We start from the raw sequence: 25669 nt of genomic DNA, 5'->3' as shown, positions 1-25669 counted from the left end.
CAGGCGAATTTGGTTGTTGTAGCTTTATTGGTTTAGGAGATACTTGTGTACGTTAAATTTATTAGAGGAAGGCTTGCTATCGAACGAGTAGGCCCTGAGATATGTGATTTTATCTAAAAGTAGGCGGTACCACGCGCATCGTTCGATTTTAACACCGAATTGGGTTTTATGCCCCCCCAATGTCATCTCTAAGCTATTTAGTTATTGATTTATCGGACTCTAAGTAATTTTTAACAGTGGATATTTCATCCATTTTCACACTGTTCGTAAGAGCTCCTATAAGAACTATCTTAAGAGAATTCGCTGTAGTACTTAGCTTTTGTGCTCAAAGAGACATGCACAATAAATCTATTAGAGGGCGAGCCACGCCAACTTATTCAAACGTTTTTACCAACAGGTGCCCTTTGCTGCTGCGATCCCCTGTGCGTTTGTGGGCGTGGCAGTGGACCGATTATGCCCTACTGCGAACGTACGGATAGTGGCTATATCTCTATATTTTTTTCAATTCTACATCGATGGAACTTTATCCATAATTCATCATTAAATTGCTTCATAAAACCCTTAAGCTTGGCACCTAAATTGAAGTTTAAACACGGACTGCGCGAATATTAACGACCAGTATTAAAGTTGGCCTTATTTAACATAAAAACCACCGACGCGAAATTAGCTCAACAGAAATTTTCCAAACTACTTAGTAACCGAAATTCACCTCACCCACGCGATGCGAAGCATGCTCGTGCTCGTCGTGGCATCTGCTTAAATGCAATGTAACACCTCTTGTTGACATGTACTTTCACATACACTTGCACTTACAAAACGCACACATACAAACGAGCACATGAGCCCGCGCTGGTGTTGCAAGTACAATCCGTTCACTACGACCGTCACCGCAACATCGACACCAGCGCGGCGTGGTAAAAGTCAGCAGTTGTCCCTGGATCGAGTATGCCATATTAGTGACAACAACTTTGTTCCGCCTCCACTATGACACCAGCTCTCTCTCTAGTACTACAGTACTATGATGCAAAGCACTCGGGTCACCACGACATGACGTTTTTGGCTGTCGCAAAGTCAGCTGTGGCGCAAACGCGACACGAAAAATCGAAATAACTTTGGCATATCTGAGCCGTACGTGATTTCGTCCGTGTAGCTGGTACTCAGTAGTTGTTGTGCGTGCAAATGGTTGAATGTGAAAGCTTGCTTCACGAAACCCAGCAGAAATGCATTCATTCATTAAATTTAATTAAAGGTAATAGGGCTGCATATGTCAGGTCCTTTTAATGTTGTTGCTTTATTTTGAGTTTTAGCATTTCCTTATGTCTTTCGTATTATTTCGAAACTTCTTTTTGCCTTTTGTTAAATTTGCATCTTTAAAATCAATACGAACGCAACAAATCATCACGAAAAATATATTTTTAACAATTAAAAAATTTACTCGGTGTTAAAGAAATCTTTTTTATCGTAGAAAAAGTCACATTGAGTTGGAGATATAGTTAATCCTACATTCTTTACAACTTTAAAGAGCTCTTAAACAAATAAATTCTACAGAGCTGGGGATCACAGCTCTATTTATTGTGCGCTGGATGTGGCTTTGCTAAAACACATTCCCAGAGTGTCTACATAGTCTCCAAACGAATCTGGAATCATTTATATCTAATCTTATAATTCTTTGCATTATTTTTTCGCATATAAAATGTCACAGGAAATAATTTTTTAAATTTATTTTGTAGTTCCGCCGATGCTTTCCATCCCCAATCAGTTGGAGGGCGCATATGTGGGGCAGGATGTGATATTGGAATGCCATACAGAGGCGTATCCAGCGTCCATAAACTACTGGACAACCGAGCGCGGTGATATGATTATATCGGGTAAGTCCTACTATTTAATCATTTGAATATATTTAATATAAATATTAACAGTTCGGTAATCAAATGATAACTAATTAAGTACAATGTTAAGCATATCATTTGTTCTCTCTTACATCTGCCTGTGATTCCTACGTAAAATATATGCGTTATATTTGAACTTACTATGTAACATAATAAAACTCCATAAGTTATGTAGACTTAGCTTTAGAGATTCCGTCTTCTAGACTATTTTTGTCCTTAATATCCAATTCATAAATAATATGTTACGTTTGGTCCGCGAATGAACTCAATTTGAATGGGTATCAAAATCTATTCTCCAGTGACCAAATTTTCTAACCAAAATTCCAACCTTTGGTTTGTCTTTATATCAGCACAACTCCAGTAAAACATCGTTCAACGTCACAACTCGAATATTAAGAGATACTCCTCTTGAATAGTACTTCCGTTTATATGGCTGTGGTAAGAATATATTAAGTTTGGGATGAAGGTTGTAACACTTAATAGGAAACGTCGAGGACCCTATAAAATATATATGTATATAAATTATCAGTATGTATGTATGCTAAGTCGTCTTTCTTCAATGTATAAGAAAAATTAGCATGACAAACCTGTAGGAAATTTTATTTGTTTCAAAAGAGGTCCGAGGTCAAAATCGCTATCATTAAAACTTCTCGAGATATTCGACTTTTTAATTAAGGCTGTATGGAATTTTCATAGGTTTTTATTACAAACCATCTATGAAAATTCCATAAAGTCTTACTTAAAATGTCGAAAAATAAAAATTAAACAGATTTTTGCTTGTGTATATCATGTTAGTGAAGTTTATATGTATAGATTTCAACTCGTTTAGAGTAATGTTACATTTTTGTGTCCATTCTATAATTAGATTGATTGAAGACTGTATTCTTTTCGACGACTCAGCTTATTTTTACCAGTAGTAATGATGCAGGTGTCATCTGCAAATGTGGCGATTGATTGTGCAGTTTGCCGACGTAGGCATATCGTAGAACACTTCCTTCGGGTACACCTGCTTTTATTGCCTCGCATCTTCTATTATATCTGTTCTTCGATGAACTTGATCGATTGTGGAAAGTTGCGGTCTAAACCCAAATTGATGAATGGGTGTAAGGTAATTTTCTTCAATTATGTTCTGAAGTCTTCTTATATTTACAACTTCAACAAAATAAATAGCTCTCTCCCCTTCGGTGTCGTAGACTCTTGAACCCCATTGGGTGTGTTATGCGTTAAAATCACACCTTCCATGATGAACTTTCCATGGTGTTTTAATATAAGTTCCGTGTACAAGTCCATTTTGCTTTGTGTCTAGGTGAGCTATATATTGCGGTAGTACTTATTTTTCCGAAACTAGATTGAACAGATATGGTCGTGGTTGGGAATTCTGGTACACTTATGTTTTTCTTCGTAGTGGTGAATATTATCTCGGATCGTTATTTTGGTGGCTCTCGCGTTGTTATTTGGGTGGTTCGAGCAATACGTCTTGTAGTTTTTGCATTTAACGAAAGTCTCATTTGTAAAATGAGTTTCTGATATAAGACAAATATCTATATCTTTTTTCAACATCGAGTAATGTCTCTAATTCTTTACTTCGATTGAGCAAGCCATTTGCATTCCAGGTCATAATTTTTATCGGTTTAATTTTTGCGCCTTACTTTCGATTTTGCTGTCGTTCTAGTTGAGTAAGACGTTCGTGGGTAATTCTATTTTGCTCTTCTAGCTTATTAAGCTTGTTGAGGATTAACGAAACATTACCGGTAATATCACCAATGTCAATCGTATTTGTTTGATTTTCAGACGAAGTTTGTTGAAATTGACTAGCATCTTTGGTTATGCTGGCAAATTGAGGACTTTCCAGATTGATGATTTTTTTGCATTACTTAAGCATTTTGATTAATATTTACGCTCTTTATTTTTCTCAGTCGCGTTTGATGAGAAAAACGTCAACCAAAGGAACGAAATTCATTATATCAGGCATTTGATATTTACAACAACTCCCGTTTCATTTGCATTGAGGGCCACACCATAAATACATTTATAGAAATTTGTTATAGAACTTTGAAGAAAACGTGTTCTCTTAGTTTCATTGAAAAACCCAAGAGGTTTAAATTCATATACTAATATACGAACTAGTCCCTCAGTTTTCAAGATATCGTTTTGAAATTTTGTGAACGACATTTCCTCTTCAATACGCTGCTCATTTGTCGGAAATTCCGATATCGAACCACTAAAACATATAGCTTCCATACAAACCGAACGATCGGAATCAAGGGCTTGTATGGAAAACTTTTGCATTTGATGTGGTATCTTCACGAAATTTGACATATATTACTGCTTAAGGTAATTACATAATCCCCGAAAAAATTGTGTAGATCGGCTTACTATAGCATATAGCTGCCATACAAACTGAACACATAGTTACTAAAAGAAATGCACCTGGAAGGGTATATTAGCATCAGTGCAGCCGAAGTCAACGTTTGTTTTTGTTTCGTGCAAAAATTGCTAAAATATTCAGGTTGCGAAATAACGGACACCCTAATACTCGTATAGGCTTAAGGGCATGCGCTTGCATCGCAAGTAAAAAAATTAGAGCGTGTGCACGAACAAAAACAAGCGTGCGCATAAATAAACGACAGATGAACCTGCATACATAAGTGCACAGATAAAATTAATAGGCGCTGCATATTTATTTTTTATGTGTATGTGTGTGGCAGTCATGCGACTTTGTCCATACGACAACTCAACACTCTCGCTTTAAGCTTTTATATAATAAATGTGTTGCGCTCATTGGCATCTATGTAAATTTATAATATGTATATGGTATTATACATACACATATATTTATATATGTATGTACATACAGCCATGGACACATAAATAGCACACATCTGAATCCCATATTAATTCTAATTTTTTTGAATCCTAAAGTAGGTGAACAATAAAAATTTGGTATGTATCTACTTGTCACTGTTATGAGGCGTAAAAATACCGTTTATTTTCTATAAAATTTTGTACGCGACAATTTTATTGCGTATAGTGTTGATTTGAGGTGGACACATAAATAGCACATTTTTGAATTCGTAGTGTTTTTTTAATTTTGTGTGAGGTTCTCGCATATTTTTAACTTAATTCTGCGAATATAACGGGTGATTTTTTTGAGGTTAGGATTTTCATGCATTAGTATTTGACAGATCACGTGGGATTTCAGACATGGTGTCAAAGAGAAAGATGCTCAGTATGCTTTGACATTTCATCATGAATAGACTTACTAACGAGCAACGCTTGCAAATCATTGAATTTTATTACCAAAATCAGTGTTCGGTTCGAAATGTGTTTCGCGCTTTACGTCCGATTTATGGTCTACATAATCGACCAAGTGAGCAAACAATTAATGCGATTGTGACCAAGTTTCGCACTCAGTTTACTTTATTGGACATTAAACCAACCACACGAATGCGTACAGTGCGTACAGAAGAGAATATTGCGTCTGTTTCTGAGAGTGTGGCTGAAGACCGTGAAATGTCGATTCGTCGCCGTTCGCAGCAATTGGGTTTGTGTTATTCGACCACATGGAAGATTTTACGCAAAGATCTTGGTGTAAAACCGTATAAAATACAGCTCGTGCAAGAACTGAAGCCGAACGATCTGCCACAACGTCGAATTTTCAGTGAATGGGCCCTAGAAAAGTTGGCAGAAAATCCGCTTTTTTATCGATAAATTTTGTTCAGCGATGAGACTCATTTCTGGTTGAATGGCTACGTAAATAAGCAAAATTGCCGCATTTGGGGTGAAGAGTAACCAGAAGCCGTTCAAGAACTGCCCATGCATCCCGAAAAATGCACTGTTTGGTGTGGTTTGTACGCTGGTGGAATCATTGGACCGTATTTTTTCAAAGATGCTGTTGGACGCAACGTTACGATCGTTGGCGATCGCTATCGTTCGATGCTAACAAACTTTTTGTTGCCAAAAATGGAAGAACTGAACTTGGTTGACATGTGGTTTCAACAAGATGGCGCTACATGCCACACAGCTCGCGATTCTATGGCCATTTTGAGGGAAAACTTCGGACAACAATTCATCTCAAGAAATGGACCCGTAAGTTGGCCACCAAGATCATGCGATTTAACGCCTTTAGACTATTTTTTGTGGGGCTACGTCAAGTCTAAAGTCTACAGAAATAAGCCAGCAACTATTCCAGCTTTGGAAGACAACATTTCCGAAGAAATTCGGGCTATTCCGGCCGAAATGCTCGAAAAAGTTGCCCAAAATTGGACTTTCCGAATGGACCACCTAAGACGCAGCCGCGGTCAACATTTAAATGAAATTATCTTCAAAAAGTAAATGTCATGAACCAATCTAACGTTTCAAATAAAGAACCGATGAGATTTTGCAAATTTTATGCGTTTTTTTTTAAAAAAAGTTATCAAGCTCTTAAAAAATCACCCTTTATAATTATTTCATCGATATTTCGTTAAAATGAGAAGGAAAAAAACATGCCACGCCGGAAAAGGGAGTCCTTATATCCAATATGAGCAAAAAAGGAAAAAATCCTGTCAAAATTGCTAAAATAATATATTGCTCTCCAAAAATGTTATAAAATGCTCTTTATGCAACAAAACAGACCCACCTTGTGTCAATAAAAAGATACCAAGAAAACCAGGACCACGTAAATCCGATATTAGTGTTGACAAATACATAGTACGGAAGAGCAAAGCGGATCCTTTTAAGTCAACCAGAGAAATTATTATCGAAATTAATGACGAATATGGTGTGGACGTGTCCAGAAAGCTTGTAGGAAGACGACTCAACTTATCTCAACTTTTTGGACAAATTACCAGCAAGAAACCACTCCTGTCAAAACGCCACATCAAAATTCAACTGGCATTTAGAAAGGCCCACGGAGACAAACCAGCACAATTTTGGAAGAACGTGTTTTTGAACGACAAAACCAAAATAAATAGGAAGGTTCCAGTTGAAAAATCATTTTTACGTCGTCCACAAGGTCAATCCCTTAAACCTAGGTATACCAAAAAAACCATTAAGCACGGCGGTGGAAGTATCATGGTCTGGAGCCAGTTTTAGTATTTAGATATACTGAAAAATAAAATAAATTTCAATCCATGCCCATAAACTGGACATTTATGCAATACAATGATCCGAAACACACCGCAAAGGTAGTAAAGTATGGTCTCGGCAATAAAAAATTTAAAATTTATGAGTGGCCTGCGCAACCCCAAACCTGAAACCAATAGAAAATTTATGAACTGATATAAAGTTCAAAATAGCAAGCAAAAAATTCAAAAATTTTGATAATTTATGGGCTGGAATTGAGGAGCCTTGGTATTCAATCCCAAAGGAACGATATCAAGAACTGGTGGACAGCATGCAGAAAAGATGTGAGCGGATGCTTAAAAATGATGGATATGGTACAAAATACTAACGAAATGAACACTCCTTTGCAATTTTTTAATAATTTTTATAAATTTTTGTACCTTTTTTTAAACCCCTTTTCAGATTGTGCTATTTATGTGTCCAAGCTGTCATATAGGATATTGATGTTTTCGTCTTTTTTTGGCGATAATAAAATATTTATTGTTTCAGTGTTATAGTTATATTAAAGTGAATAATTTTTAAAATAAAACGCATTCCTCTTTAAATCCGTAAGTGATAAACCTAAGGAATAAATAAATGTTTTCTTATTTGATGACCAACTGTGCTATTTAGGTGTCCATGGCTGTATGTATGTATGTATGTATATGTTCATAGATGTTGTTGTAGGGTGATCCATTCGCATAATTGCAGAATTAAATTGCTTATGCATGAATTTTAATGCAATTTCGCCGGTTATATTAAAGGCCACTTGTCCCTTAAAGCGTTAACATGCGGAAATATCACTCAACTGTTATTGCAGTTGTTGTTATTTTAACACCGTTACAGTAATTTAGTAATTTTTTTCGGTTAAATGATGCCTACTGCCATATACTTAGCGTGCTTATTTATACATATATATTTACAACACGGTTATTGTTGTTGTTGTTGTTGTATATCTTTGTTGCACGTTGACTGTTGCAAATGCTGTTGTTGATGATTTTTTGTTGTTTTCGTAATTTTGTTGTTGTTAATGTTCTTGTTGTTGTTAATGCTCTTGTTGTTGTTGCTGTTATTGTTGTTGTGCACGACCAACTGCATCGTTGCACTTTTATTCTCAAATGCATTCACGCGTGTATATGTATTAACACACAGCTATTTACATCTGTGTGTGCGTGTGTGTATTGCATATGGCTGCGTGCATTCGCTTTCGTTGCTGCCGCATTGTACGTACGCATAGGTAGGAATCGAGCAACCGCCAACGGCGCGTAATTCGTTGATTACATTTGTAACTCATTTACAATTGCGTATACGCCGTGTGCAATTTAACCTACAAAGCGCCACATACTCTGCGGCACTCTCCTCGCGCTTTTCTTGTGTGCTCCATTTTCACTTCACGTGCGCTCAGTCGTCACCTGTGTAGCAAATGAATGAGTTAACGGAACAAATGAATGTAGCATTAACAATTGAGCGCGAATGTATAGACCGTTGCACGCAGACACACATCGTCAGTATGCTTTGTGGGAATATGTATGTGTGTGTGTGTGTGAATGAAAAGTGCGGCTTCAAGCTCAACTTGAATATATTTATCGATGTAGTAGTATGTATACAACAAACAGTTTAAGCACACGTCTAAAGCATTTCTAAACAGTGTATGCTGTCTGGTTGAGGTTAAATCCTCAGCGGATTAAGCGAGACCATAATTGTGTAAAGTACTAGAAATGAACATATAAATGAATAAATATGAACACGCTTTAAATAATAAATTTTTTGATTCCCGGAAAGTAATGTTCTACACCAGTCAAAAGGAAGATTCCTCAAAATTTGTGTTAAAGAAGTCGCTACATAATATTTTATCTACAAGTAAAGTTAATTGAAGCTTACACCTGGATAGATGAGCACTTCCACAATTGGATATGAACACAGCAAGATTCTAGAAATTGTAAAATTTTGAAATTTCGAAATTTTGAAATTTCTTTTAGAAGTTTTGGGAAAAAGGTTATCTAAAAATAAACATCTCTACCTTACTCTAAGGGCCTAAACAGGAAGCAGAGAGCAGAGATATACATAAATATGTTATAGAAGACTGTTGTTGAGAATGATTGCATTTTAAACTTGCCCTTATGGTTAATATAGTTGAGAAAAGAAAGGCTAAGATCCGCTAGAGTTATCGGTGCATTTGTTTTAGTGAAACATATGAAGGTTTTTCGAAGGTTTGATCAGAAAAAGTGAAGTCATGTGTAACATTCAGCAAAAGCAGATTAGTATTTATGGCAATTCGACCCTCTCAGTATTATTTCTGAGTAGTAGGAGCTTGAAATGACGTCTAATAGTTCCCTTATACCCAATTGTTGACGAGTGCTCTCAGAGAGCAGGAGTGCAAGGCGAGTAGAAAATCTCATTATTATTTATATATAGAGATCGAAAGCATTTTTATATACTACCTGTGCACCTACCTACAATAACTAGGAGTATTTCTGAGTTTGTGCGTGGCCGCAATGAGGGCTCGAAGAATAATGTAAAAAACTCACGATCTTTTATTGGCAGACCGGCGCTTGTAACTGTTAGAGATAATCAGATACTTGCCATACCACAATAAAACAATGAGAAGCAAGACAGCAAACTAAATTTATCTAAATTGCTACATCTTACTTAATTCGAGCCGATGTCAGCCAGCAGAATAAGAGTGACGATAGATTTTTGCCCATTAATTTCGAGTGAGCCACCAAGTACCTGACGGTATCTGCATGTTTACAATGATCATTTGCGTGAAGAGCACTTCATATATTCTAAGTGATGTTGTTGCGAGCAAAATGGAGTCACCATGCTGTTGCTGGGCACCAAACGTGATCACCTTTGTTTTAAAGAACACTTTTAAATACGCTGATTTATTATATCTCCTTCTTCTTTACTGACATACTTGTAGACATCGCTTACGCGATTATAGCCGAGTCAACAACAGCGCGCCAGTCGTTTCTTCTCTTCGCTACGTGGCGCCAATTGGATATTCCAATTTTCGTCGAACTTTCGAGCATTACCTCTATTGACCAGCTTCTCAAGCTCTTCTTACTCACGCATTTCGGCCTCTTTCTTGTTCTGTCTGCAAATGCGTCTCGCTTCCCCCTTCAACTCTCGGTATCTATCCGAGGTAGGCAGCCTCTCCGCTACGACACGGCACTCCTCGTCGTACCAAGCTGTTCTTTTGCATTTTCCGGAAGCCAATGGTTTCGTTTACAACTGTACCTAAGAGCTTGAAATACTGTCCCACAGTTCCCTTATACCGAGTTGCTGATCAGTGTTCTAGGACGGCAGGAGTTCAAACCGAGTAGAAAATCGTTCGGCTGTCTGTTGTGATTGCAGCTTCTCGGTGTCGAACCTTTCTTGCCTTTGCTGGCGTACGGTTTTTGCTGCACAGAGGTTGGTGCGTATCTTGACTGCAACAAGATAGTGGTTCGATTCGATGTTAGGACCTCGGAGCGTACGCAAGTCTAAAACACTGGAGACGTGTCTTCCGTCTATCACAACATGATGGATCGGGTTGGTGGTTTTTCGATCCGGAGACAGCCAGGTAGCTTGATGTATCTTCTTATGCTGGAATCTAGTACTACAGATAACCATATTTAGGGCCCCGGCGAAGTCGAACAGCCTCAACCCATTCGGGGATGTTTCCTCGTGGAGGCTAAATTTACCGACTGTTGCGCCAAAGATATCTTCCTTGCCCCCTAGCGTTAAAGTCGCCAAGCGCTATTTTGATATCGTGGGGGCACAGCTCTCTTAGGTGCGCTCCAAGCGCTCATAGAATGCATCTTTGGTTACATAGTCCTTCGCTTTGATTCGGATTGTGGCTAGATGTTCGTCCAAGGGAGCGAATGACAGTACTCGGCGACGGAATCTCTCACACCTCGAATCCCACACCAAATTTGCGTAAATACCACAATGACCTACTCGCCCCAGTCTTTGTCGCGTCCATCGCATTTCTTGAATGGCGGTGATGTCAGCCTTCACTCTGGACATCAACCAGCTGGGCAGCGGAACTATCCCAATTAAGAGATCGGACAATCCATGTGCATGTCCTCAAATCGTAATCATTAATGCGTTTGCCAAGGTCGTCATCAAAAGCGAGGTCTCTCATCCGAGGCTGATTGCTACTTTTCATTGGCGTTTTTTTTTACCAGCGCACAACCCTATGCAGGGGATGTTTCGCCTTCTCACATTAGCTCGCCTTCAAACGGATGTTTCTAGGCTACCCAGAGGATACTTGGTCAAAGACCGGAAGTCGTGCTGCTTGAGTCATATGTAAAAGAATCGTTTCTGGCCACTCCCAAGTGAATGGCGATCAGAGAACTTTCCTCACTTGCATGAACTTCTACACATGACTCCATCCTCATAGACTTTAGACTTCACAAATTACCACAGGAGAAAAGGTAACGGTGTGATATTAAAAACGTGAAATTATCTGCTCATCGAAGCGTTTTCTCAATAAATCTATTGTGTTGCGATGTACGAGAAGTGGCGCGGTCTTGTTGAAACCAATTGTCATCCAGTTTACGAGCTTCAATTTTAGGCAGTGTTCGTTAACTATTTCGTTCAGTGTACATATATTGATCATTCCGTTAGGTATTTTAATGTAATTCAGAATGCGTCCTTTTCTAGTAACAACGTGTTTTGTTGTTAAAATACTTCTCATACCCCATATACTTTATAGATATTTCAACTTCCGGCTGAATTTGTTACTTATATGTATATTGCTCAATATGTCAGATATCTTAACTAAAGGAAAAGTATTGAATAGCTCACCTATACTTCTTGTAAAGTTGTGTGAGTTATCTTCGTAAAATTAGACGTATACTTGTCCTCGAACATACTTAAGTAATACCAAAAGTTAATTAAATCAGTGCAGAACTTCCTCCCAGTTGATTTTAAGCCGCTTATGAAGAGTATTTTAATGAAACTAAATTAATATGTTTTCGTAACTTCAATGTGATTTAGTACTCAAACCCAAAAAAGAGCAGAAACTAGCAAAAGAATGCACAAGTTGAGAACGTAAAAAATTGAAAGAGCTGCCAGTTTCCGCTAGTAAAATTTCTAATCGCAGAGAATATTTATTGTCATATGAAGAAACAGCTGTTAAAACACATGTTTTCAAATGGTAGCTTTCCTCATCCAGGTTTGGAATTTTACTCTACGTGCTCAACATGTTTTTCATCTTTCTACTAAGTGTTTACCGGACTATTTACTGCCAGAATCTGATTTAGTTATGAAAACCTTTTGTGCTATACAGAACTGCTTAGGTAAGCCAAAGGTACTGACTATCAGTAGATCTAATTTCACTGTTGAGGATGATTTTGGAGACAAAACTCCAGGGAATTATTTAAAACGATTAAAGCGACCGTCACATATCGACAAAATGTCTTGATTCTGCCACAAATGTACTCGTTGATACCAATTCCAACAAATTTCTCGGGGTCGTTGAAAGTATGACAACAGAGATTCTTTCACCTAAGTCTGGCGACAGCTGGACAGCGGTGGAGAAAGTGTCTAGCTGTTTCCACCTCATCTTCTTCATTGCTACTGCGATAAGTTACGTCCTCCAAAGCCTCACCGCATATGTGCTAATAGAATAGTGTCCAATCAGGACATCCATTCTTGCGGCGATTTGAACCTTGCTAAGAGCTAGCAGTTATAAAGGGTCACAAGGCATTCGCCATCTCACAAGTGCTGACAAACGCTTGCTGAATACGTGCAAGGCCCATAGCTCAAACAACCTTTTCCTTCGATCAAAAAGCTCACCGCGTCTGTTCTCTAGCGACTCTACCTCATCCACATATTCTTCGTAGATATGTGCGGGGAGATTATGCCGCTAGGTGCAGTGGTTCATGTTGTCAGCGATGCAGTCGAAGTGAGAGAAGACTTCAGAATATCCCTCAATGGGACCCTTAATATGTGCAGTTTCGTGTAGTCTGTAAGTAATGTTCGCAGTAATGCGTCTGCCCGCTATGTCCACAGCTGCTACCACCGGTTCTAATGAGAATGACTCGTTGAACAGGTTCTAGCTGAACCTATGGCTTCCCATTACCTCTTTTACAAAAATAAAAGGCAACCAATGTCTTCCTCAGCCAAACCCTAATTTTGGGCTTTCAGCATAGATTTCTATAAAGAATGAGAACCAAGTACTTCCACCTTTTTTACAGGCTACCAATGAAGAAAATTGTGCAACCGTGAGGTTATAACTTCTGGTAAATAAAACCTCTTAAGTTATATTTGGATTGACAGCGAAGCCGCTTGTTTCCTCCCAGCTGGGACATTGAGTTGCCCTTGCATTAGCTCGTAAACGGTATCCAGGAATTTTATTTTAAACACGAGAGCAACGTCATATGCATAGACCCAGTTTATTTGTTAACATTCACACATTGCGTGTATATTAGAAGAGGTGTTCCCCGATCAGTGGAAGGTACAGCGTCTGGTTCTACTCCCAAAGCCAGAAAAGCCACCAGAAGAACTCTCATAATATCGACCTCTTTGCATGCTCGACACGACTGGATGAATACGGGCTCCTGAATACCTCATATATATAATAAGGAGTTATTTTAAAAACAGAAGGCTACTCTAGAACTACTCTATATCGAGGGGAGTACCCCAAGGCTCAGTGCTCGGCCCACTATTATGGAACCTTATGTATGACGGGGTGCTAAGGAGACAACAACCAACAGACGTGAAACTAGAAGCTTATGCGGATGATCTCATGGTTGTAGAAGTCGCCAAACAATTAGCCGACCTGAGAAATAAATGTAATGAGTGCTTAAATAGTCTACGCTAATGGTTCTATTCTGTGAGTCTGAAACTGGCGGAGGAAAAAACAGAAATTTTTATATATTCTATTTTATATATTCTATTTTATTATATTCATAAGCACTAGGAAGATAGAAGAACGAATAGAGCTCACCATAGGCGAATGCAAGATTACTTCGCAGCCGCAATTGACGTATCTGGGAGTAATATTGGATTCCAAAGTAAAATTTAAAGAAATTAAAATTTGAAGAACAAGGAGTATTCTTCCGCGAAGGGAAACAAAATTTATAATGCTCTATTGAGAATGGTGTCCAATAGAGGCTACGTGCGTTTCAACCGGCAATTTTTAATAGCGAAATCAAGGCGTTCCTTAATATTATATGCAGCACCAGTATGGGAACAAGCAATAGATATAAAAGCGTATCCTAAACAAATAATTGCAGTGCATAGGCTTTCTGCGATTCGAATAATATTAATAATAATAAAAGATTTCCGGACTATATCAACCGACCTTGCTGAAGTATTAGTCAATCCCATTGACATCCAGGGATATGAGCTCGAGGGATTATATCGGCTATCAGCGCCTAAAACAGTATCGGCAATGACAGGGGAGAGAAACAAGAGTACTACAATGTGACAGGAGTGGTGGAATTCCTCATCCAAAGGGCGCTGGACCCATCCACTTGTACCGGACATCCCCTCGTGGATAAACAGACGACATGGCTACCTGGATTTCCATCTGACCCAAATACTTAGTGGACATGGGTGCTTTATAAGCTATCTTTACAGATTTCAAAATGATATTAGTCCGAACTGTCCGATGTGTACAGAGTATATAGAAGACTCCGAACAGATATTATTTTATTGCTTTCGCTTTTCAAATAGAAGGGAAACCTTAAAACCACACTCAATGGTAGTTTTACTGTCGACAATTTAACGACACTCATGTGTCAGTCGTCTGGGAAATGGAAAGCTGTTAGCGAAGCATCTGCTTTCATAATGATAAAACTGAGACTTTTTTTCAATATATTAGGCGTCCGTCAGTCCGCGCAATAGAGTAGACTTAAATGTGTTGTCCCTCCTACGAAATAATACATAGCCAGAGTTGGGAGTTGGTTAGGTTTAGCGGATTAAAGTTCCGCATTACGGCTTTCGGTGCTTCCCCCTAATATAAAAAAAATATATATGCATAGGATATTAACCGGCAGTCTCATACCTCGATTTTTTTTTAATAGATCATTTACTACTAAGATACACAGTAAAAGACACAGAACCTCACCTAGTGGTCTGCTGCCGCTGTTGATCTTTCGTAGTGCACAGGCAATGCCTCACCTGTTAATGATTCTTAAGAAAATTCTCCAACAGAGGCAACATGTTTTGAGAGATATAATATATAGTATATTTTTCGGTGGCATTATCTTTCGTTCGAAGATTTAAATTGATAGCGAATAATAACTACATTTTTAAGGATATGAGTTTACTGTACTTGTGTATTGTTCAATATTCTATACACGACTACACAAACATCCCCAATTATTTTAACGAATTCATTCAAATATTCTATTGTGCCTTTCAGCTCATTTGTGCTGTTGGCAATCATGCAACCGATTGCAATTATTTATGCATTTACAAGAAAGCTTATTTTCTACATTGCAACCGATCTTATGGTTGACCTCTTCAATAATTCAACATGCTGAATGGCAAATATTTTCATATAACCGTAAATTTTAAGAACTTTTCACCATATAACTGTACACTACCAGCACTTGCAGGGCTCACTTATTTGACCTTCCGACAAAGAAAAGATTTCTCGTTGCATTGCTGGCATGCGCACACATACATGCATATGCATTTGTGGCACTGTGGTTAAAATACGGGATTAGCTTCTTTTGTATCGGTGAAACTGTGTCGGTCGCACGGATTTCATTTGCATGCATGCATATGTGTGTGTGTGTGCACAAAGTGATTATTTACTTATTTAAATGTCTGAATGCGCTCAAGCTTCCATTTGACTAGTTATGCATTGACACACACACACACACAGACACAAACACGTATACCAGTGTGTATATGTATGCATATGGGTTTGTGCATTTTAATCTGAGCAATATTAATAGCTTACACAACTGGCCCAAGGTAAGCGCAACAGAAATAACAAAAACAAAAGCAACAACAACAACAAGTGTTACATGCATTAAGTAACAGCACTGTGATTGTACATGAAGTACACCAATACACTGGCATGCGTAAGTACAAATGTGATTGTGGTCGAGGATTTGCAAAAACAACAAAAAGCAATGCAAAAATGGTTTACAGTTGCTGCGGTCGGTTTTGTCTTTTTTGGGTGATGCGATTTCCCTTCGCCATTGCAGTGTCATATAATTACGCGCCATGCACACGCACACATACACAGTTGCATAAATGTAAATATATCCGCCTGTTAGCATGTGTTGCATTTAATTATGCAACGGTAATGGCAATGCTGTGCAATTGCGGCTGAATGCGTTCACTCAACCTATATATTTGAGTAGATGGCGATTTCCAGGATTACTCAAGGCAATGAAGCAATCCTTTATATACTTAAAACTGCGGAAGTGGAAGTATATATGAATACATAAATATATATGAATACATAAATATATATGAATATAAATGCTTGTTCAAGGGCTAGTGTGATTAAAAAACAATCGATTTTCGATACGTAGGTAGATATAAGTATACCCAGAACCGGATTAAAGGCCAGGCCGACGGGTCCATGGTTCGGGATTCCCACATTCGCTGATCTTTGAAAGACCAACATTTTTTTATTTGCTTTTTTTTTATCGGAATATGCGAAAATTCATAAATCTAATCAACCTGCTTGTCAGCCTCTGACAAGTCATCAACGAAGTGTGTGGTCTGGCGTTGTCCTGGTGGAACACTACACTCTTCCTGTTGGCCAATTCTGGACGCTTCTGGTCGATTGCCTGCTTCAAGCGGTCCAGTTGTTCGCAGTAGATGCTAGAATTAAGCGTCAGGCCATATGAGAGCAGCTCATAGTGGATGATTCCCTTCCAATGCCCCCAAACACGCATCATCTGCATAATTTATCACCTCAGCAACGCATACCCAAGCCCTGGAAGCACCCATCGTCATTTATAAATACATATATATGTTTTTCTATGGATTGCAGCAACATTTCCAATGTTATTATGAATTATGCTGTCGCATATAATTATTTTCGTTGTGTGCTTTTAGGCACTGTCGCCGTTAGGCTGCTGCTCATTTTGTCATTTGCGCTCGTTGATTATGATTATGGCATCATTTTAAATATTATCAAATGATTATCATTATTATATTGCGGTAAACGCACAACAATAACAATATGCTACAACAACAAAATGGCAAAAGCACTGAAGCGCCTAATGAAAAAAAGGCACAATTACGACACTTATTGAAATTGTTAGCAATCAGCAGTTAAATGTCATTTTGTTATTTAACACAAACAAATGCTGTTTTGACGCTAACCGTTTCAATAATTATGCAAATGTGGCAGCGGATTCTCGTTGGGAATTTATGCACGCAATGACGTCATTTATAATCAAGCGCTTATGTTTGCACTATAATAACCCTTGAGTGGACACATTTTGTGGATACGCATATGTATTTGTTGTTTTTAGATATACTAGTTATCATTTTTGAATATGTTTGTAAATTTACATGTGTATTTAGGAAACGGTGCTGTGTAGCAACATAGCTTAATTTATTCAATTTCTATATTTTCACAGTTTATCAATATTAATAACTGCATGAGCCGTCCGGAAATTAGTTTACAGTCCGAGCATATTTATATAGTACATACATAGATTTATAAATCCGAGGTTAATAGACATCTGAGTTGACTTAATACAAAGTCACGCATATCTAAATGCTCAGGATGATGAGGCTGACTGCCCGTCCAACTGCGAAAGCAATGAAGTGAGCAAAAATTGAGATATCTTAATGTTCGCGACGTTCATTACATCGTCAACGAACACTAAGTATACAAAAAAATTAGCTGCACCGAAGCTAATATATCCTTCACAGGTGTATTTCTTTTAGTTACTATGTTTGTATGGCAGCTATATGCTATAGTAATCCGATCTGAACAATTTTTTCAGAGATTATGTTGTTGCTTTAGGAATAATATGTACAAAATTTCGTGATTATATCTTGACAAATGCAAAAGTTTCCCATACAAGCATTTGATTTCGATCATTCAGTTTGTATGGCAGCTATATGCTACAGTTAACCGATCTAAGCAATATCTTCGGAGATTACATTATTATCTTAGAAAATAATCTTTACCAACTTTTGTGAAGATACATTATCAAACGTGAAAGTTTTCCATACAAGAATTTGATTCCGATTGCTCAGTTTGTATGGTAGCTATATGTTATAGTGTTCCGATATAGACAGCTCCGATAAATGAGCAGCTTCTTGAAGAGAAAATGACGTTTATAAATTTTTCGTATATATACAGACGGAAGGACAGACAGACGGACATGGCTAAATCGACTCAGCTCAACATACTAGAGATGAGCGATATTGCGATTTTTAAATCACTGTGATTTTATATTGCTATTGCGATCGCAACTAAGTCGACGTTCAAACGGAGACCTTTTGTTGTTGTTGTTGTAGCGGCAGATTCTGCCGATTTGACAGTGTTTGGCCGAATACAAGTCCGGGCCCCATCCAGTTACGTACACCCGACTGTCGTGGGAACGACTGACCTTTTGTCGTTATTGGCAGCAAATTCTCTTTTGGTTCCTGTAATACGAGTCAAGTTTTTACGCCTTTCTTTTCACTACATTTTCGCAAATGTTGGAGCGGTTTTGCTACCTGAAACTTAGAGCTTATTGCATAGTTCATTTGTATGTTGGTATGATCCGCTTTTAATATTTTCAAAGAAAAAACTATAAACTCCATAATCCATCAGAATGTTTTGAATACTCGCTAATAATATTTTCAAGACCAAATTAATAACGGGAGTTTCCTAATCTTTGGGAGAATATTAAAAACCCGTAATTTTTTTATTCCATATTTTTTCTGAAAATTAATTAGTTACAATTCTTGTTTTCAACACAAAAAGCTTTCAAAATTGGTTTTAACAATAAGGAAAATTAAAAATTTTATTAAAACAAATTAAAATATTCCATTTTGATTATATTTCATCTACCACTTCAAAAATCACACTTCACTTCTTTTCCTTGATACATTTCCTGCCATTATTAAAATTATAAGAACGTTACACTCAAAACTTCAAACCGCTATGACGCAAAATAGCATATAAATACGATATAAACAATACCCTGAAGAAAGTTGTTACTTTTCTGCTATTTGCTATTGTGATCGTAATTCACAGGTTCGAACTGCTATCGTAAATCACAGGTTCGAACTGCGATCACAGTTTCAAACTGCGATCGAAATCACTGGTTCGAACTGCGATCACAGTTTCGAACTTCGATCGCAATTCACTGGTTCGAACTGCGATCACAGTTTCGAACTGCGATCGCAATTCACTAGTTCGAACTGCGATCGCAATCGCAGTTCATAGAAGCGAACTGCTATTTATAAAAAGTGATCGCAGTTGCGATTTGTGATTTTTCAATCACAGTGAAAAAATCACCGGTAGTGAAATATCGCTCATCACTACAACATACCGATCATTTTATATATATACTTTATAGGGTCTCCGACGCTTTCCTTCCGGGTGTTACAAACTTCGTGGTGAACTTAATATACCCTGTTCATGGTATAAAAAAAAATGTTCTGAGAAAATTTATACACAAGTCAGGCTACAAAAGATTAGGTACATACGATCACTGGAGAGGGGGGCGTCGCTGGTACAGAAATGAAAAATGGACCTAGTTCCATCCAATTACTGGAAAGTGGTTCTATAAATATATATTCTACATAAGGTCAGCCCCTTTATACTGTCTGAATAGAAAGTTTTCTAAAGGTATGTAAACTAGGCCTCCTTGCTGACGATAATCACTTCATACTGCATAACTTTCTGTCCAGTGTTTGACTTTTCCAAATTTGGAAACAAAAATATGAAAATATGGTTGATAGTCCCAAAGATGACAGTAGCTATGGATCAGTGTCATGTCATGGAAGAATAACAATATTCCCATGGCATAGTCCTTATGATAATTTTGCAGTCTTCCAAGTATGTGATATCTGTGATCACCATTTTCTTAGAAGTAGGTCGCCCGGCAGTTCACTGCTTCGGCCGCTTCTTGGGCTCTGACATATACACTAGGCATCAAATGAAAGTATAAATTTCACAGACGTTATTTCAAAGCAGTTTTATTAAAATAAACAATTAATAATTCATACATTAATATGATATTTACATAGGTATTTAAGTAACAAATTAAAAATTAATATATATTTTTTCCGGAATAGAAAGAAAAAAATGTGTTCCACGTTAAAAAAAAAGGCTGTTAAATAAAAGTGGTCAAATGAAAGTATAAATTTTGAAAAAATTCAAAACGTTTCACAAATGCTTAATTTGGTTTAAATGCGGTGCTTGAGCTGGCCAGGTCAATTTTTCGATTAAGCCTTCTTCAAAAAAGCGAGTAGCCAGGCGAGATGTGAGTTGGGCCTCGTTATCTTATTGGAAGATAGACGACCCCAGGTTCCCTTTTTCAGCATTTATTTTCAAATTTTCGCTAAGAATGTCAACATAAGAAGCACCCGTCATTCGTGCATCGTTTTTTAACTACACTACCTGCACCAAATTTTGAGAAACAGTCCCAAAACATGAGGGAACCTCCTCCATGCATCACTTATAATTGTATTCACTGTGATTTTATGCGATCAGAAGGTTTACAGCACACTTGCTTAAGTGTTTTTTAACTTCTTAGCTCGAATTTGAATTAATCGGACCAAATTACTTTATCTCAAAATGTGGTTGGCACATTTGGATATTGTTTTGCAATCTCGTGTCCTTTTTTCCTACTCGAAATGGAAAACATAGGTCATTTTTTTGCGACATAGTTTTTAAAACTTTATGTTTGTAGTTTTCTTTTCATTGTACTAATGAAAACATCCCAACAAAAACTTTCAATCAACTCTCGCGGTAAAATTTTAGGGTTTTCAGGAGCTTTTCTCGTACAAGTCGCTCAGCGTGTATAGAAATTTTGGACTTTGAACCTCCACCGTATTGAGTCTTGCATGTTTTTCTTTTCTTGGAGTATTCAAAAATCTTTCTTATTTCCTCTCTAATCGAAATGTAATATTTTACATAAATTTTTTCATACGTTTCACCCTTATTCACATCTTCTACAATAAAGATCCGATTCTCTACAATTTTTTTGTATTTTGTACTAAGAACAGAAAAGAAAAATTTCACCATAGCAGAAATTTCCTTAGTAAATACAAATTTATTAAATCTGTAGTAAAATTCACTTTTATCTTGAAAAAAATGAACCAAAACTAAAATAAGTAAGGAAGGGCGAAGTTCGGGTGTCACCGAACATTTTATACTCTCGCATGATAAAGTGATAATCGAGATTTCATTATCCGTCATTTACATATTTTTTATTTTGCTGTAAAATTAATTAAAATTCAATTCTGAGAGATTTACCGATATTTTCGGTGAAAAATTAGGTTAGGTTAGGTTAGGCACTGAGTTCTTCGTATTCGATATCAGGGACCTTGAAAAGTTATAGTCCGATCACGACAATTTTTCCACAAGGGATACCTCAGCTCAAATACCGTATTTGTGTAAAGTTTTATTCCGCTATCATCATTGGTTCCTAATGTATATATTATACAGAGAAGGCATCAGATGATTTTCAACATAACCTTTGTATGGGAGGTGTGCGTGGTTATTATCCGATTTCTTTCCATTTTTGAACTGTATATGAAAATGCCCGAAGGAAACGACTCTATAGAGTTTGGTTGACATAGATATAGTAGTTTCCGAGATATATACAAAAAAACTTAGTAGGGAGCCCATTTTTCCAAAAAAATTATGTCCAAATATGCCCCTCCCTAATGCGATCCTTTGTTCCAAATTTCACTTTAATATCTTTATTTATGGCTTAGTTATGACACTTTTATAGGTTTTAGGTTTCCGCCAGTTTGTGGGCGTGGCAGTGGACCGATTTTGCCCATCGTCGAACTTAACCTTCTTATGGAGCCAAGAAATACGTGTACCAAGTTTCATCATGGTATCTCAATTTTTACTCAAGTTACAGCTTGCACGGACGGACGGACGGACGGACGGACGGACACACGGATTTCAACTCTACTCGTCACCCTAATTACTTTGGTATATATAACCCTATATCTGACTCTTTTAGTTTTAAGACTTACAAACAACCGTTATGTGAACAAAACTATAATACTCTCCTTAGCAACTTTGTTGCGAGAGTATAATTATACTTTCATTTGACGCGCACTCATATGCTCACCATCAAAAACTAATCACTCTCGATGGAGTAAAAATTTTTTGTGTCTAAATAATAAGTGCAAATACTACTACAACTGTTTATTTACATAACGTTGCATCTACATAAAAAGTTTTATGAATTTATTCTAAAGCGAAAATGTAGGAAGTAAATGAAAGAACTGATGTTGCCAATATATATATCACATTTATACTTTCATTTGATGCCTAGTGTAGGTATGTCAAGACATTCTGAGTATGTCTAACAACAAAAATCTCGAACTTTATAATATATGTTGCTGTGAAAAACCAGATATCAACATTACGGTCGCTAAGTCCCGAAATATAAAAAGACAACCTACGTACCAGTCGAAAATAAAATCATAAAGATCATTTTAAAAACATCCAAAAGACCAGTATCCTCTGCGTAACATCTGTTCAAAGACGAGATAAAATGAGAAGGCGAAACATCCCACCCCAAGGTTGTGCTCTGGATTCGAAATCCGTCACGTAAGAATCACCAATGGAGTCTGTCCCCGCCACGATCTCAAAATCGGGTGGTGAACAAAAGTATATTAGGCAAAACGTTCGTTGAATTTAGCTTCCATGATGAAACATCCTCAAATGGTTTGAGGCTGATCGACTTCGCCGGGGCCCGAAACATGGTTATCTGTAGTACTTCTTCATTCGGCGAAAATTTTTTCACACCAAGGATTCTTTTGACAGCAGAGAACAACAACCAGTCGCTAAGGGCTAGATATGGAGAATACAGTGGATGCGGAAACGATTCGAGGCCCAATTCATGGATTTTTCACATTTTTCTCATTGATTTTGTGACACGGGCTTGGTGAAACATCACTTTCCTTTTCTTGAAATGCGGCCGTTTTTCGACGTTTACATCCAATATAAGGTCCCGTATTACTATATAGTGGTAGTCCCTGTTAATGATCCCTCCTTTTTCAAGGCAGTCAAGAGGAATTATTCCATGCGTAATTCAAAATGCAAACGCCATAACCCTGCCAGCCCTCTGCAGCGTTTTTCCAATCTTTGGTGCGTGATTTGGTTCATCGTGTGCAGTCTTCGGCTGTGGATTAAACTTCGGAGTGAAATGATAGAGTCATATTTCATCCATTCATCACATATCGACGCGAAAACACAGGTTTGTTACGCTTGAACAACTCCAAACACTGCTTCGAATCATCAACAAGTCAATGGTTTTCGTCGAAAATGAACTCGCGCGGCATCCACTTTGGTCAGAGCTTTGTCATACCCAAATAATCGTGAATCATATGAAGTACATGTTCAGTTGATATGCTTCGAGTGCCTGCCATCTCGAGCAGCTTCCTTTTATGTGAACTTTGTTGATGTTTTCTTAGGTAACAGCTTCTTTTGGACGTCCACCGTCTTTTTTTTCACATTGAAAAAAGTTGCTTTACTCAAAATTGTATAAATCACAATCCAATGATCCGACAGCCGTCAAAGGTTAAAGCTACCTAAAATTCATATGGATTTAGTTCTAGGAGCGTTATCTAATTGTCAGGCCGCGGACCGTTAATGGTGAGAAAAGATCGCACTTAGGGGTTTTCAACGTCAAACAATCTGTCAAGTAAGAGCGTGGTCGACTTTACCGACAGTTAATGAAAGATTTCGCTCTAATTCCTTCGCGAGCCGATAGAGGGAAGCTTTGTCCTTGATGCATTGTCAACAAAGGTTCAGTTGTCGTTGATCTTTTGAAAGAGAATCACGTTAAATGCCATTAGTGCTAAGTACGCGTCGCGCTACGAAGCTGTGTTCCTTTGCATCCACCCGAAAGGTCCCAAAATGTCGCAATCAGCGGCTGCTAAATATATGAGAAAGTCGAAGGCATTTGTACAGAAGTGGATACAGCGATATATAGTGGCTAAAAATGTCGATGATTTACCAGAACGTGGTTCGATAGGAAAAGTGAACAAAAAAGATGAAAAAAGAATAGTGAATCTGTTTTCGCGGCAAGGACAAACAAAATGAATGGCAAAAGGTTTAGATATATCCTACGAAACTATCCGAACCCTTCTTCATACTCATGATCTGAAATGGCGCAACACAATGAAGAAGCCTTTGTTGAAAAACTTGTGACAAAGCGACTCGCTTGGGCGCATGAGAATATTGATAGAGATTTTGAAAATGTCATTTTTACTGATGAATGTTCTATATGGGCACATTCTGTCTTCACGTGAGCCTGGTCAACTTCCACCAATAGGCTTGTTCAGCGGACCGTAAAGCATGGAATAAATGTGCATCTTTGGGGCTGCTTCTCAAAGCAGGGATTCTGCACTTTGTACCTCTTTACTGACAACCTAAATGCGGAGAAAATGATAAAAATCTACAAAAAAAGCTTTAATGCTATCTGCCAAACGATGGTTCATCAGAAAAAATGAGATTGGATTCTGCAGGAGGATAACGATCCTAAACACCGCAGCAAGCTCTGTACTCAGTGGAAAACTCAATCTGGCATCATTACATTGGATTGGCCGTCGCAGTCGCCCGATGCAAACCCTATTGAAAATGTGTGGGCATATATTAAACAGAAGCTTCGTGGAAGACGCACATACACTTTGAAGCAGTTGTCTTACGAAATTCGTCGGATCTGGAGATCCTTGCCACTAGAATACGCCGTCAAATTAGTAGAAAGCAAAGGTCGGAGATGCGAGGCAATTATCGACGCCGGTGGTGACTGGACATATTATAGGCCAAAAACCAACAAATATAATAACAAAAATTTTGGTTTAAACAATAAATTTTATACAAAATGTCACTATGAGAAACAGCGAGCTGCGAAATATAGTGTCACTCAAACGTTTGGGAAGAATTAGCACAAATGTGTGCAAAAACATGCAAATCTATAAAAAAGATTTAAACATACTCGTACCTATAATGTGACGGTATCAAATTACATATCATTGCCACAATGCGAAAATAATACCTGCCACCAAATATCTTCAAGGCTGTCTGTTAGACGAGACACACACTAATGTACTGAAACTTATTTGAATTGAAAATTTTTTGGGAAAACAAATTGCATGTGTGCTGCCAGCCCTAGCTCACGAATGACATGCCATATTTGACATGCGACAGTTAAAAAATTTTCTGTGCTCGCGTTTTTTTTCACCAAGATATCACATATTAATGAATAAAAATGTCGCCAGCAACACGACGCTGCTATAGCTAACAACAACAAAAGTATAGAAAGTTCAGCAAAAATGAAAAAACTGCAATAAAGACAGTTGCGAAAGACATAAAATATGCCAAATGTGCTGGCAGTTGTCGCAGCAACGAAAATATGAAGACTTTGTGCATATGAGTAACTGTAACTTTGTGCTTACATTTATGCGCAATAATTATTTGTTTGTTCAATAAAATAAACGCCAACGAAGAAATGAGTCAAAAGCTCATTTTCATGTGTGTGGCTGGTGGAAAAAACAGCAAAAACCACTAATATGTAGTAATATGG

The 25669-nt window shown here is 37.7% G+C and overlaps 1 protein-coding gene across 1 annotated transcript in view; it reads left to right on the top strand.

Moving 5' to 3' along the window:
• The window catches only part of LOC105225693 (uncharacterized), a 253875-nt gene that overhangs the window by 184031 nt on the left and 44175 nt on the right, over positions 1-25669 (top strand). The window contains exon 8 of the mRNA XM_049447157.1: positions 1731-1868. Coding sequence (XP_049303114.1) covers positions 1731-1868 — 138 coding nt within the window. The remainder of the gene's footprint in view (positions 1-1730; positions 1869-25669) is intronic.

This window comes from Bactrocera dorsalis, chromosome 1 (assembly GCF_023373825.1).
Source record: "Bactrocera dorsalis isolate Fly_Bdor chromosome 1, ASM2337382v1, whole genome shotgun sequence".
NCBI classification, from domain to species: domain Eukaryota; kingdom Metazoa; phylum Arthropoda; class Insecta; order Diptera; family Tephritidae; genus Bactrocera; species Bactrocera dorsalis.
The sequence above is the reverse complement of the archived record's forward strand: the minus strand, read 5'-3'. Positions and strand labels throughout refer to the sequence as shown.